Here is a 16372-nt window from a genome sequence, read left to right as displayed (position 1 = left end):
TTACCCATCTTCATTAGTCACATTTTGCCTATTCAACTGTCTTCCAAATGCATCTTATCCATAGTAATTGTACCTGATTCCACCTTCTCTGGCATTTCTTTCCAGACATCAACCACTCTGTATAAAAAAACATGCCACTCAGGTCCTCTTTAGAACTCCTGCTTCATGCATTAAACCCATATCCTTTTGTTTTTGATATCCCTCCCAGGGGAAAAATGAATTTGCCCTATCTCCCCTCGGCTTCCCATGCTCTTATTTATTTCTAGTAGGTCATTCTGCAGTTGAATCGCTCCAGGGAACACAATCCTGTAGCAATTCTATCCCAAAGATAGACATAAAATGCTGGAGTAACTCAACAGGTCAGGCAGCATCTCTGGAGGAAAGGAATAGGGGACATTTCTGGTCAGAACCCTTCGTCAGATCTTCAAGTTCTGACCTGAAATGTCACCTATTCCTTTACTCCAGAGAATTCACCTGACCCGCTGAGTTACTCCAGCATTGTGTGACTATCCTTGGAATAAACCAACACATGCAGTTCCTTCTTACACTAAAGCCTATCCAATCTCTCCCCATAACCAAAGTCCTCCAATCCAGGCATCATCCTGGTGAATCCATTCTGCATTCCCTCCAATCCCACCACATCCTGTCTAATGGTGCAGTGACCAGCAGTGCAAATAATTCTCAAGCTGAGCCAGACTAGTGTTTTGACAGTTACAACATAATGTCCCAACTCTTATCAATGCTCTGCTCAATGAAGCAAGTATGCCAATATGCTTGTTGACCTTGTCGCCACTTTTAGGAAACTGTGGACCGACCCCTGGGTCTTTCTATTCATCGACATTCATTAGCACTCACCATTTATTGACCAAATGGTCATCGACCAAAAACATGAACTCTCTTTCTCTTTCGAGTTGCTACCTGACACTTTTGTGCATCATTTCAGAATTCTAGTATCTACAGTGACCTGTTTTTTTCAAGAACACTGGCAAGACTAACCAGCTTCACCAATCAATAGTAATTAAGCAAATTAAAATTCCCTCCTGGGATAAATAAAGTTCTGTCGTATCATAATTTGCACCAGACAGCCTTCCTTTCTACTGTCCCACTTAGGAATCCTGAAGGGAAACCTCAGGAGACTTTGCGCCCCGCCTAAGGTTGCAGGTGGTTGCCGGAGGTTGCGGGTAGTGGAAGCAGGTAAGGAGACTGACAAAAACCTCCGGGAACCGCACGGAAACCTTGGGTGAGGCGCAAAGTCTCCAGAGGTTCCCGTTCAGGAGACTCCGGGTCAACAACAAGATAGACACACACAAAAAGTTGGAGTAACTCAGCGTGTCTGGAGAAAAATAAATAGGTGATGTTTCGGGTCGAGAGCGTTCCTCAGACCACAGGAGTTGACTGAAGACCTTCTTCAGGTTCACCTTCTTCCCACACGCACCAGGGAAATGAGTTGATGAAGTTTGTCTTTTATGTCGTTATCTCCCATTGTCAACCTAAACTGAAGGGTCTCGACCCGAAACGTCCCCCATTCCTTCCCCCCGGAGATGCTGCCTGCCTGCCTGTCCCTCTGAGTTACTCCAGTATGATTTTGTGTCTTATCGCCGGGGGTTATTTTTTTGTTATTTGTTTTGTTCCTTCTGTCAATCGTTTGCATGTGAGTCGCCGAGCGAGTGGGGGTGAGTAATGTGCTCACATCCGATCCTTCGCTGCTGACGTGGGGGCGTCCACAAACCCGATGGGCGGGAAAGGAAAAAGGCACAACTCGTTCATTCACTGAGTCGAGCATGACGAGTTAAACGGCCTCACACTTTACTATGGCCAGGGGTGAGGGCGGCGAGACTTACAGCGCGGCGGCTACCTTCCTCCAGCCCAAGAAGATCAGCGGCATTGACCGCTCACTGAAGCAGGTAACTCGGGGCTCCGCTCGCCAACTACCGGGGTACTATTGGAAATGATCAACACAATATTGACCGAAAGCGTGAGGGTGGTGGTACTTTCTCATTAACTCAAACTAACACTGAAAAAACTTTTCAAATAACTTTTTGTTTTACCTCTCAAGTTATTTATAATTCGCGTTTATTTATTTTTTGTAAAGGGGGGGCAGAATTGTCACTTGGTTCGCGTCTCACACAGAATGGTGGGTGTCCTTGCACCACGCGGGTCGGTGACTTGCTCAGCGGGAGTGGACACGGTGCAGCCCGGAGGCCGAGAGACGCGGGCAAACCCGTGTCCCCCCCCCCCCACCCAACCCTCACCCCCCCGACCACTACCACCCCCCCGGGGCTGCACGCTGCCCTCCCTCCGTCCCTTTAATGTATAAAGCCCCCCCCGGCCGCCGGTGGAAGTCTGGTCTGGTTGTGTAATTGTTCCCATGCTGGGGACTGGGGACTGGTCACTACATGACTGCCCCCTCGCCGAGAGTCGGCTGCTGCCTGCCTCGTCTCCCGGGGCCGGAGGAAGAGGGTCCCGCTCCCATTCATTGGCCACCCGGGACTTCCACACCCGATTCCCGTACAATACCCACCCGGGACACCCCCCACCACCACCTCGTCTATAACCCACTCCGTCCTTTGCCCACCCGACCCCATGTGGAACCCAGGGTAACCCCATCCCGCCCAACACCCACTTGGGACTCTCTCCCGCTCCAAAAGCCCAGCACATCACCCACTTGGGACACCCTCCCACCGAAGCCCATTTCCATCTTAAATCTCCACCAGCCCAGTGAGAATACCTACCCCCACTAACCCCCTTTAAGGGAAGAGAAGGTACTCTCTTTCACCCCTCCCCTGATATCCCACCCTGAATGTGTCTCCGATCGGCACCCCCTCTCCCTACCCTACCCCAGCCCCCCTAATTCGCCCAGGACACCTGTCTACCCATTTCACACTACCCCAGCCTCGGGGCACCTTCTCCCTGACTCCCACCCTACCGACCCAGGATACCCTCACCCACATCCCCAAGCTCACCCTTGCCCAACCACTTCCCCTTTTCATCTTCCTCGTTCTCCAAAAAAAAAACCCCAAGAGCGAGTGACATTATCAACTGCCTGAAAAAGAACCAACTGAACTAAAGCGGTCGCTTGTGCCTATTGAACTGCTGAGGCACTTCTTCAGAACCGGATACCGATTCACTGAGCCCTTGAAATCCCAATGTTGCTAATGTATTTAAAAGACGGTAGAAGGCTATAAATATGTGATTGATTTGCTTTCAAGGCAATGAGGATTTTTGTCCGACTGTAGCATATTAATACTTTTTCCTTCTAGTTGGGAAAAGGGTGAAAAATAAACCCCTCTATTCCAAGGGTTCCGGGGGCAATTTGGAATTCAACACTTTGTCGCAATTAATTATTTATTTTCAGAGGTTAACGCTGCCACTGTTGGGAGGCTTTAACTGATCAATGTTGCAGTTGTGGTTAAAACCCCACGGGCAGTTATACTATTTCGTTTCCTGGAATGTTGTGTGTGTGCACCTTTTTAAAAAGTAATTTTCAACACGACCGCTTAAATTCAGAAACCTTATTCCACCTACTGGAATTTTGAGTAGGAAGAAAGGAGAACTACAAAATTCTAGCCCAAGAACAGTTGAGGGGAATGAGTAAAGATGCCTCCTAATTCCTGTCAAAGTGCTGGATTCTTGTGATATTGATATTATATTCCTCCAATACCTTGCTCATCTGATTATCAACTGAAGTCTGCTGGTATTGGGAATTAGTGATAACTTCGAAGAGCTTTAATTCCCTCTTCAGCCTGATGTGTATTGGTTTTCGGCAGACGCATGAATGGCAATAGGAGGATGAAATCCTGCTATTTTCAGTATTCTAGTTCAATACCCTATAAAACCTGCTTTATAGACTTACTAATATGATTTGTTCTTTATATTAAAAAATAAATCAACAGAATTCAGTTGGGGGCCTTCAGGCCACATGTTGTAATCTGAAGATCCAGATAATCCTTAATGTGGCTTTGAGGGACCATTAGACTATGGTTTACTATATTTATCATCATGAATATTTTCTAATTGCTGCTAAGTGTAGGTTGAAATTGCCTGTAATCTTCTAAAAGCTTGTGCAACTAATGATTTGAGCACAAGCATTTTAAACAATTCACCGTCTATGAACTCAATTGTGGATGAGGCTAATGTATTCTTCAAGCAGCTATTATTTTGACTTGTCTTTGTGTCTATTTTTACAATGAAATTTTAATAAATAATCATTAATCATGGAAGAATTCTTTTAAAATTGGAACACCCATCACCTTAAATGATTAGCCAATGTCAGTGTATGGTAGTTATTTCTAGTATTAAGGTTCTGGTAGTTTTTAATGAATTTGTTCTTACTCTTATATCTGCTCTATCTTATGCTAATCCCATTTTCTTGCATTTGACAAAATCCATCTAAACCTTTCCTATTCATGTACCTGGCCAAATATATTTTCTTCAGCGTAAGGAGAAGGGTCCCAACCTGAAACGCCACCTATCCATGTTGTCCGGAGATGCTTCCTGACCTACCTTCCAGCACTTTGTCTTTTTTTGTAACCCAGCATCTGCAGTTCCTTGTTTCTACTTTCTGTATCTTTTCAAGGTTGTTATCATACCTGCCTCAACCATTTCCTCTGGCAGCTCATTTATACATGTGCAGTATGCAGTTTTACATGTAACTGCGTTAATGCCCATCAGCCTGTCCACTGCATCTTACTCCACTGCATCTTACTCCACTGCATCTTACTCCACTGCTCCTTTGGCTCCTGTTAAATATTACCTCTCTCATCTTAAACCTATGTCCTCTAGTTCTTGATTCTCTGATCCTGGGGGAGAAAGGGTGAATGCACACAACCTATACCTGTACAAGATGTCTCCTTTGTTTCGTATGTTCCATTGTAGAATTCAATCCAATCCACAAGGGTAAATTTGAATGCATGGGTGAATGAACACTAGTTGGGAGCAGAAAGGTTTGTTCTTTTCCCCCCCCAAAAAGAAACGCCCTCTATCCAGCCAACAGGTGCCATGGCCAATTGTTGACCTGGATCTGTCTTCTTGGCTCAACAGATTGAGAATTAATCACGGAACCTCACGATCCATGTGGTTTCACTACATTTGGCCAAACACATTTTGAGGAAATACTTCATGCTGACAGTTTGTTATTGCAAATTGTTACATTGATTCCTGTTTTCCCTGAAATAGTAAGGCATAAATTATTTTAGGAAGCAGAGGCTAGAATCAGACATTTTTAAATGTAATAGTTGTGCTTGTCTATTCTGATAGTATGTGGGGAAAACGGCAGTTGTTTCAAATAGAGGCAAGTACTGAAATTAATTAGTTTCTGATCAAAGCTTGTCACTGTACCTCGGTACATGTGGCCAGAAACTAAAGTAAATAAACTTAATTAAACGCAACTGTATTTGAATTGCCTGTCATAGAACAACAATACAGAGTCTGAACACTGAATTCTCCAATTTTAGGTAACCTCTGACAACCCCCACTCACTCCCCCCCCTTCCCTCCCTCCCTTTCCCCTTTCTTTCCCCCACTCCCCTCCCCTGTGCCCCACCTGGACACGCACCTATCCTTCCCCTCCTATCCCCCATTCCTTCCTCTAGCTTCACAATCTGCAATTCTTCAGTCTGTAGGTCTCACATCAGTTTTAATCTCTGACCTTTGTTCCAACCATCTGTCTATCATCCCCCCACCCCCTCCCCCCTGCCTGTATTCACCTATTACCTGCCATGCTTTACCATGCTCTCCTCTCCTCTCTCCCATTCTTTCCTCCCCCCTCTCCCCCATGCAATGTCTAAATAAGGGTCCTCACCCAAAACATCACCGTTGATGCTGCCTCACCTGCTGAGTTACTCCAGCATTTTGTGCCTAATGTCACCTATTCATGTTCTCCAGAAATGCTGCCTGACCTGCTGAGTTTCTCCAGCATTTTGTTTGCTTTTGTGTAAGCCAGCACCTGCAGTTCCTTTGTGTAAGAAAGAAATGCAGATGTTGGTTTAAATCGAAGGTAGACACAAAATGCTGGAGTAACTCAGCGGGTGAGGCGGCATCTCTGGAGAGAATGAAAGGGCGACGTTTCGGGTCGAGACCCTTCTTCAGACTGAAGAAGGGTCTCGACCCGGAACGTTGCCCATTCCTTCTCTCCAGAGATGCTGCCTCACCCGCTGAGTTACTCTAACATTTTGTGTCTACCTGCAGTTCCTTGTTTGGATAGTATTGTTTTTCTAATCTCTCACCATTTGTTTTCAGAGATCAGTGAGAAAGAATCTGTCGGTATGCAACAAGTTATGTTATGCTATTGGTGGAGCACCCTACCAGATTACAGGATGTGCCATTGGGTTCTTTCTACAAATCTACCTGCTGGATGTTGCACAGGTGAGTTATACTGGCTCAATAATATGTTAATGTATCTTATTTTACTTTATATAATTTGCTCCAAATTAACAACTATTGAATTAAGGGATTCCTTTTCTAACATTAGTCATTAGGGAAATTGAAGATGATCTGATGACAAATTTAGATGGGCACATATATAGTTCATAAGTTTTAGGAACAGACTAAGGCCATTCAGTCCATCAAGGCTACTCTGCCATTCAATCATGGCTCGGCGATCGTGTCGCTGAACACCTCCACTCAGTCCGTCTTAACCAAGCTGATCTCCCGGTGGCCCAGCACCTCAACTCCCCCTCCCATTCCCAATCTGACCTTTCTGTCCTGGGTCTCCTCCATTGTCAGTGAGGCCCAGTGCAAATTGGAGGAACAGCACCTCACATTTCGCTTGGGTAGTTTACACCCCAGAGTTATGAACATTGACTTCTCTAACTTCAGATAGCCCTTGCTCGCTCTCGTGATTTCCACCCTCCCCCCCCCCCCCTTCCCAGTTCTCCCACATCCCATTGTCTCCATCTATATTCTTTCTTTGTCCTACCCCCTCCCCTGACATCAGTCTGAAGAAGGGTCTCGACCCGAAACGTCTCCAATTCCTGCTCTCCATAGATGCTGCCTCACCAGCTGAGTTTCTCCAGCATTTTGTGTCTACCTTCGATTTTACCAGCATCTGCAGTTCTTTTTTAAATAGACCAAGATTGAGCTGTGCTCAATGCTAAAATGCCTTACTGATGGTTTCAAGACATTCGTATCAATAAGGCTCAACAGAGGATATGCAGCAAAAATAATTACATTAGTAGAAATCGGCAGAGAAGTACAGAAAAAGTGACCTGACAAGTCGGGTTAATTTTGATCATGCTCGGACATTGAGGTATAAAGACAACTTCAGCACTGACACTACTTTGATCAAGTTGGAAAGTACCCAAAGCACAAACCCTTTGAGTTAACGGACGATGAAGAAGGGTCTCGACCCGAAACGTCACCTATTCCTTTTCTCCAGCTATGCTGCCTGACCTGCCGAGTTACTCCATCTTTTTGTGTCTATCTTTGATTTAAACCAGCATTTGCAGTTCTATACCCTTGAGTTAAATGATCCATTAAGTTCATCCCTCTGTGCTGTAAGTTTAGCGTGTTTTTGTGTCGTTCACAGTAGTCACGTAACTGTTTAATTGTATATTCACATTATCTTCCATTGCAGCTTGACCCATCATCCGCATCCCTGATCCTTTTCATTGGCCGAGCCTGGGATGCCGTCACTGACCCTACTGTTGGCTTCTTCATAAGCAGAAGCAAATGGACAAAATTTGGAAGACTACTGCCATGGTAAGAATGTTTTTGTGATTCACTTCATTCGTGCATAGCTCCTGAATTGTAAAACAAATCTGGGAAAAGTCTTTCACTAAATGAGAAAATCATTACAACCTCTAAACCATGAACTTTCTTTTTTTTAATTTCCCATTGATCTCACTTTATTTGTCTTAAATGTGATTGTACAAGATAAATAGATGTTTGTCCTTGCATTTCTACGAACTGAAAATGCAAGGAGATCTGGAGTTATCGTTCATGTTTCAGTCTTGTGAGTGATGATGAGAGATCTTGTTTTGTGATTGTTTTGTGATTGCGGAATGTTTTCTTTCCCTCGCCATTCCCAAGAGGTTCTGTCGCGCTGGTCATTGTGTAGCTGTTGTGTACCACAATGCTTCAATCACTGTGACCTTGAGGGCAAATGTTGATGGGCTCGCTGGTGACTTCCACCAATATTTTCCCATGTTTGCACCAGGAGAAACATTTTTTTTTTCCTATTGTTCTAATCCAGAGCCAGTTAAAATGCATTCAACATCGCAACTTTTGCTTTCTGTCTGCATATACTAGTCCATGTCCTACACCAGGGGCAATTTACAATAGCCAAATCTTCAAGTCTTTGGAATGTGGGAGGAAACCAGAGCACCTGGAGAATATCCACGTGGTCACTTTGTACAGATAGCACTCATGGTCAGGATTGAACCCGGGTCTCTGGCGCTGTAAGGCAGCAACTCGAATGCTGTGCCACTATTCTGTCCTTCCAGTGACCATCCCAGTAACACATTGTAAGATGCCGTTGTTGGGGTCTTTGTAGCTGAGACCTGCACCCCAAAAGAACCTTTGTGTCGCAGGAGGCATCAAGAAGTTGGGGGAGGATTGGAGACAGCACCCTGCCTCAAATGAGAAACAATTTGATAACTAGCCCACAAAATTAAGCAGAACTGCTAAATGCATAAAATCACTAATACATTCTGAATTATTCTAAGATGGGGCAGCATAGTGGCGCAATGGTAGAGTTGCTGCCTTACAGCGCCAGGGACCTGGGTTCGATCCTCACTACAGGTGCTGTCTGTACGGAGTTAGTACGTTCTCCCTGTGACCGCGTGGGTTTTCTCCGGGTGCCCCGGTTTCCTCGCACGTCCCAGAGAAGCGCAAGTTTGTAGGTTAATTGGGTTTGGTAAAATTGTCCCTAGTGAATAGGATAGTGTTAGAGTATGGGGTGATCGCTGGTCGGCGCGGACTCGATGGCCTGAAGGGCCTGCTTCTGCGCTGTATCTCTAAAGTCTAAGATATTAATAAATCTCAAATCCTTTTTTTTTTTTACAAAGAAATTTAACTCTAAAAGATTGCTGCATGGTTAAGCCAAGACTTCAAATGTTTTTGTTATATTTCCAATGCTTTTTCTCTTTGAGTCATTTAAACAACTGTTTTATTTAACTAATAAACTCCCACTCCCAAGCCACTCCTTCCCATAAGACTCAAGGGGAAGATAACCTTGGGTCGTCTCAGATATGATACAAAGTACTTCAGTAAGTGCAAAACAGAATTAAGTGGCACGTACAACCCTGGTCTCCTCTGCTGCACTGAATTCCATGAAGAGCGCATTGTCTGAAAGTGACCTGTCAAGCAGTGAAAGTGACCTTGTAATTTCCAGATTCACAGATACATGCACAGAAATGTCAGAGTTATTCTCCATTAAAGGGGCAAGGATTGCAGGTACTGACACTTGCATCCATTGTTGTCCTGCAAAATGCAAAATCATAATGTAATGTTACTTTTTTTAAGCAGTGCTAATCTTTATATTCACTGACAGTTTAGTCCCCGGTGTCGTTTGTGTTTTAGAACACCACCCTTCTGATAAAACCCTTTAGCAGCCCAACGGTGTTGATTAATAAGAAACATGAATTGATTACACATGCAACAGACTGACAGAGATCAGGTTTCACTGGGGGTGGAGAGGGAGTGGAGTGGGTCAAGGTTCACGTTACCAGCCAATAGATGCCTCCTAACTTGCACCAGAACTTGTTTGCCCACCACCCATGCACTCGATGACCTACGTAGGCCCTTGAAATTCTAGCTCATTACGTTCAAATCTCTCCATTGTGTGGCCCGCCCCATTCCTGTAACCTTACCCAGTCAAACAACCAAATAAGGGGATCATATAAGGAAACAACCATCCTCCTCTGATTATCCCCAAATCCTTCCACTCACTGGCTTTCAATGCCACAACCCAGGAATGCTGAACAGAAGTCTCTTTCTAAACCCTTCGCTCCCATAAATCATCGTCTCTGGTTTTGGTGGCCTACTTTAATATCCCTTTATTTGTCGATAGTGTCTGAAATCACTCCTGTTAACTCCTCAAGCTTAATGTCTGAACGTCCCCACACAAACACGAGCTATTGGTGGGATCCGAGGGAACACAAGTTATTGCCTAAAGATTAAAATACTTTCCAAGATGCATCAAATATTTTTACAACTAGAGTGAAAACACACAAATAAAAGCAGGTTGCAGCATCTTACAAGGATTGAGTGAGAACTTGTAATGATGGAAAATTCTTGTCTCGGTGCCCAAGGGACTTCTAAAGTGTTTAGCTCGCACATACTCACCCTAAGACCGAAGGTACTACTTGTACTTTCCAGACAACTTAACTATTTCAGTGCAGACAAATTATGCTGAATTGTGCTTATTAAAGTGTTATGTTTAGGCTTGCTTTGGCTGATTAGTTGAAGGAATAAATCCTTTTTCATTTCAGTTAGGCTGACTGAACAGGGTGCCAATGCTACTAAATGGTGGCAAAAAACAGAGGGTGTGGACAAAATGGCCTGTGCAATTTCTTAGATATTTATTATCATCAGGATCGGGGTGTGACCAGCAAACCCATCTTTATTGCCCATCTCTAACTTACCTCGGGGGGAGGGGGGGGGGTGGGAGGGTTAGCCACTTAAATGGTTGCTGACCACCATTGACTGAACTGCTTCCCAGTTATCTAGTCCACGGCCTAAATTTAAGGATCAAGTCGTGCAAACTTGTTTGCATTAGTGGAAATAAATGGAATGTTTCTTGATAAAACTCTTTCTCCATGGACTCTCATTGTAGTGATTGCACTTTGCTGCGTATTTCAGCCCTGCTTTCATCAGACCTGATCAGGGTAAGAACGAGGTCCCTTAAAATATGAGGAGCAGCCACCCAAGGGGTGCATCTTCATCATCCACTCACTGCAGATAGCCTTTCATTCGGAAATGTTGCCTCATTATCAAGGGCAGACGTAACTCGGCGGGTCAGGCAACATCTCTGGAGAAAAGGAACGGGTGACATGTATGGTTGGGTTCGGGTCAAGGATTCAGTCTGGGCCCTTATGTGGATCTTTATTTAGTTTGATTTTGAGTTTAAAGATGCAGCCCTTTGGCCCACTCTTGCCAATCATCGATTACCTGTTCACACTATTTCCATGTTACCCACTTTGGCACCCACGACCTTACACACGAGGCAATGTACACTCTCCAATTAAATTATGAATCTGCACATTTTTGTGATGTGGGGGGGGGGAAACCGGAGTATCCAGAGGTAATCCATGCTGTCACGGGGAGAACATGCAAACTACACAAGCAGCACCTGATGTCTGGATCAAACCTGGGTCTCTGGTGCTGCAAGGCAGCAGCTGTGCCATTGTGCCACACTCTGACATTTACTGCCAAAACTCACTTGGAACGGCACCCTTCCAATGCCGAGGATGTGGAAACTTGAGGCAGGCAGTCCCTCTGCCTACCTCGGGATTCTCCTGCACGTGCCGTATTTGTGGGAGGAAGAGACTTCACTCGGCTCCCAACATCAGCGTATAATATTTTAGTGAGCTCCTGAAGGAAGACCAGGTTCTGAATGGCCAGCTGTAATGTGTTTGTGAAGGGGATACAATGGGATTGATCTGGGAGGAACCATCTTTTCCAAACTGTTCAGTTTAACAAAGTGTACAGAGCTCCCTGTTTCCGCTGTTTGCTTCCTGACAGAAATAATTAACGTACCCACCTTGCATCCTGTCGATACCTTTGCAACTGATGCCAATGGTAACCCAGCGTTAGAGCATAAAGCAGCAACATCTGCCTTTCAATAGTGGCCTGGCTCAGGATTATGTAAACACACCTTCCTGTATTCTTCCTGAAACTCATGATAGCAAGGAATGAACTTTAAATGCTGCCAGAACATCAAAGCAGCTATTTCTTCTGCCCAGTTTGCTTTGCTAGATTGAGTAAAGTAAAAGCTTTATCTGGCCCTGGTGAAGCTGCCAAGGGGAAACTTGGCACCTCTGACAACAGGATCTAACTCCCAGCACTTGCTTTTCTGTGTTTGTGTTAACTTTGGATTGCCTGGTTGTAAAAGATGAGTCGTGTGCTGCAGTTGTAGTGTCTCCAACGTGGTCTTGACGGAGTTAGACGAGGGTCTTTCCCCCTCAAGTGCATTGGACCCTGATTTGTCATTGCCTCTTCCTCATGGTGAAACTAATGTTCTCTGGCTAAGTAAAACAACAGCAGTTTTGTATCAGTAAACACATTTTTACATCTGTCAAAATATTACCATCCCACTTGAGAAGTTGTGAATGTTTAGAGTCCCTTGTTTACATTTAGAGTTGAGTGCATTTTTCATTCAGATGATGCAAGTGTCATCGATAGAAAATATCACGATTGAATGAGAGAGGTTATAAGTACTACTGAGGCCTGGATGTGCCAAGGCCCTGCCTTTCCCCCAGTGTTTTATAGGGAATTCATGCACTCAAACTGCACTGAGGCTAATGTTTCACAAGCTAAGTTTTCTGTTCTAAATTGAGTAAAGTTGCAGCCTTCCATCTTGCTCATTGTCACGGCTGTCATCTTCCACTCCTGAAACATCGTTCATTTGTGTGTGTGTGTGTGTGCTTCACGTGCAAAGAAAAGTGATAGTCCTGGACTCGGTGCTTATAGAGGCTGTACAAGGAGAATAGATAGAACATATAAAAGAACAGTACAGCACAAGAACAGGCCCTTCAGCCCACAATATCTATGCCGAACATTATGCCAAGGCCATCTCTTATCTACCTGCGCATAATTCTATATCCCTCCACTCCCTGCATATCCATATGTCTGCCCAATAGCCTCTTAAATGCTACTAATGTACCTGCCTCAACCACCAACATTTCAGGCACTCGCTATACTCTGTAGATTTAAAAAAAAGTTTCCCATCAGACCTCTTTTAAACATTGCGTCTCTCAACATTAAATCTATGCTCTCTAGTATTTGATTTGTCCATCCTGGGAGAAAGGTTATGACCATTTCAGCACTCTGGGTGGGCACTTGGGGGAATGGGACTGAATAGATTGCCCTGCGGGGTAGACCATATGGACTCTGGCCCAAAGACCTCCTGTGCTTTTATGACATTCTGCAATTTCCTTTATCAACAGTTAAATATTCTCCAAAATATCTATTCTAATTTCTTTCCTGCACCTTTCATTAATTTATCCACTAACTATGATTAGATTAATTTTAAGAATATTCAGATTCTGATTATCTGCCCAACCACCTTCCAATTGTTGAGTACAGATCGGCAACTTTAAACAGTTTTGCTATCCACTGACACTGCCTTCCAGAAAAGACACCGTTAAGGACACCATCTTTAATCTAATTCTGAATTATTAATCTTCTTACTCCCCAATCCTCTTCTTTCACTGCTGTAGATGGATTTTTTTTTCTAGCTTTTAGGGGTACAGCATGGAATCAGGCCATGTTGACCCACTGAGTCCACACCGACCATCGATCACCCGTTCACACTATTTCTTTCTGATCCCACTTTCGTGTCCACTCCCTGCATGCTACGGGCAGTTTCCAGAGGCTGATTAACCCACAAACCCTCACATATTTGGGATGTGGGAGGAAATCGGAGGAAACCCATGCGGTCACATTGAGAACATGCAAACTCCATAGAGCCAGCAAGCAGCTCTACCAGCTTGCACCAACTGTGCTGCCCTGCTGAGTAATAAGAATACTACTCCGATATTTTGGTCCGAAGCCATTGTGCCTTGCTATCTTCTGACTGTTAAAACCATATAAGTCACTTTCCATTTGTACATTCCTCCATTTCCAAATGCATTCCCTCGATTTGATCACGGTCTAATTTAGCGGTTTTGGAAATACAGCGCAGAAACAACCCTTCGGCCCATTGAGACCGCACCGACCATCGATCCCCGCACACTAACACTATCCTACACACACAAGAGACAATTTAGATTTATACCAAGACAATTAACTTACAAACCTGTATGTCTATGGAGTGTTGGAGGTAACCTAAACGGTCATGGGGAGCACGTACAAACTCCGTACAGACAGCACCCATAGTTAGGATCGAACCCGGGTCTCAGACTCTAAGTGGTGTAAGGCAGCAACTCTACTGCTGCGCCGCCCACAGTGGCAATATGTTTCTAGCATCTTTATGAGAACTATCTCATGAATGCATGTTAATTTGGCAGTGTAAGAGCTTTGCAGAGCATTTGCAGCTTGCAATATGTGGACTGGAAGGTTCTAAAGTTGATATTGAATCTCACTGATTCTTAGCAAAGACAAAACATGCTTCCCTGCCAACCCCAGTGAATGAAGGAACATTGCCAGAGAGAGCAGTGTTCACTACTTCCCCTACCTACTTCCAGTTTGATCGACCAAGATAGTTTATTTGTGAAAAGGCGAGTTATTATAGAATTAAGTGATCATGCAAGGGCTCAAAGAGTTATATCCTCGAGGAAATACCGTGGTTTATTTGAAATTGCAGTGAACTGTTTGATATGCTAAAAGTAATTGAACCTCTGCCAAAAAATCTGAGCAAACCTTCAGCGTGCTAATTCTGCTTGTAAAATTAGCTCTGCCTGGCTTATTGGTATGGCTATTGCTGAAATCACTTTTCACATCTCTTTTATAAAATTGGAATGTTGAAATGGAAATATTTAGTTTGCTGTTGGGTACTGGTTACAGGCCAGGGGCACCAAAGTTACAGATGGTGGAACACTGGAGGTATTGTATCTGTTGCCCGATGGTTCCCTGAACCTAAATGCTACAAACTATTTCAATCAGAAGATGCCCAAGCCCCTCTAAACTTGCTGCCTACTGTGTATCTGAAGAAGGGTCTCGACCCGAGACGTCACCCATTCCTTCTCTCCAGAGATGCTGCCTGCCCCGCTGAGTTACTCCAGCATTTTGAGTCTATCTTCGACTTAAACCAGCATCTGCAGTTCCTTCCTACACACTTGCTGCTTACTATCTTTGGAGAGTCAGCAGAGGCACAGTGGACTGTAGGGCCTGATTGTCTGCTCCATGATAGGGTGGCTCCGAGAACAGTGGGGGTGGGTGGGCTAATGCCACGTGCACTGGCAGGCAGTAGATAGGACTCTTTTATGACTTTGAGCTGATGGTTATTGGTGAACTTTTATAACTTTGTCTGACCAAGACACATGGGAACACTGTGTACTGCCTAGGCGAGGTCAGCTGTGTGATTTTACTTATTGTATGCAAAGCAAAGCATTTCACTGTACCTAGGTAGATATGGCAATAACGTACAGTATCATTGATTCATTGAATAAAGCCCCATAATCTGTTTGGTTTTCCCCCAGTCATTTTGGTTGACTGTTAATTGTCCTTGAAGAAATACTTGCCTAATGTAAGTTACATGCCAGCATCATCTCCCTAAACCTATGACCTGTGACACCAAGAAGTACAACGACTTCTGGAACATGGGAACATTCAGGAACATTCTCTCTCTGTGGAGAGAGAAATGGACATTTCAGATCTGTGCATTGTCATCAGAACTGAGCAGAGTCAGAGAAGTGGGTGGAGATGGAGGGAACAAAGGGAATGGCTGACAAGGCGGAGTCTTGGAGAGGACTTGTGGGGTTTCTGGCAGAAAGAGGTGGTAAAGGTGAATTGGAAGAGTGTGGATGGGAAAGAGACGTGCAGAACACCATAGGGGTGGGGGTAATGGTTGTTGGAAATGAGCAATACCAGTCTGGAATGACAAATTATTTGAAATTATGAAATTCATTGTTGAGTCTTGAACATTAATGACCGAAGTTGGCAGATGAGGTACTGGTCTTGAAAGTTGTGTTTGAGCTACTTTGATGCCGAAGGGAGATGTTAGAATGGGCATGGGGTGGAACATTAGAGTTGCAGGCAATTGGTGCAAATGAATGGAAGTGTTCTTTAAAGTGGCTTCCAATGTAATGGAGGTCACAAGGTGAACACTGAATGCTGTGCATGCAATTAGATAAATTGTAGTTTGATGACTGCTTCACCTGGAAGGAGTATTTGGGACTCTGGGCAATGAAAAGGGAGGAGATACAAGGGAAAGTTTTTCATTTCGTAGAGAACTGGAACTGCAGATTCTGGTTCATACAAAAGCACACAAAATGCTGAAGTAACTTGGTGGGTTCTCAGTCAGTCTGAAGAAGGGTCACAAGCCCAAGTGTCACCTATCCATGTTCTCCAGAGATGCTAACTGATCCACTGAGTTACTCCAGCACTTTGCGTTCTTGCATCTCTTCCCCCTAGTGTGAGAAAAGGATTGTGTTGCTGGAGGGGACGGAGGGAAGAAAGATATTTCCAGTGGTGACATGGCATTGGGGATATGAGAATGTGGAGGTTGGTAGGATGGAAGGAGAAGGTAAGGCTTATCCTATCCTAATTCTCCA

The 16372-nt window shown here is 44.4% G+C and overlaps 1 protein-coding gene across 2 annotated transcripts in view; it reads left to right on the top strand.

Moving 5' to 3' along the window:
- The first annotated feature begins 1378 nt into the window (after positions 1-1378).
- The window catches only part of mfsd2a (major facilitator superfamily domain containing 2A), a 59985-nt gene continuing 44991 nt past the window's right edge, over positions 1379-16372 (top strand). The window contains exons 1-3 of one of the 2 annotated variants that reach the window (XM_033045139.1): positions 1379-1904; positions 6237-6362; positions 7573-7697. In XM_033045139.1, the coding sequence (XP_032901030.1) occupies positions 1812-1904; positions 6237-6362; positions 7573-7697 (344 nt within the window). In that variant the 5' untranslated portion in view covers positions 1379-1811. The remainder of the gene's footprint in view (positions 1905-6236; positions 6363-7572; positions 7698-16372) is intronic. The other variant, XM_033045141.1, reaches the window with a different exon arrangement.

This window comes from Amblyraja radiata, chromosome 27 (genome assembly GCF_010909765.2).
Source record: "Amblyraja radiata isolate CabotCenter1 chromosome 27, sAmbRad1.1.pri, whole genome shotgun sequence".
NCBI lineage: Eukaryota > Metazoa > Chordata > Chondrichthyes > Rajiformes > Rajidae > Amblyraja > Amblyraja radiata.
This window is presented reverse-complemented; position numbering and strand designations above follow the sequence as displayed.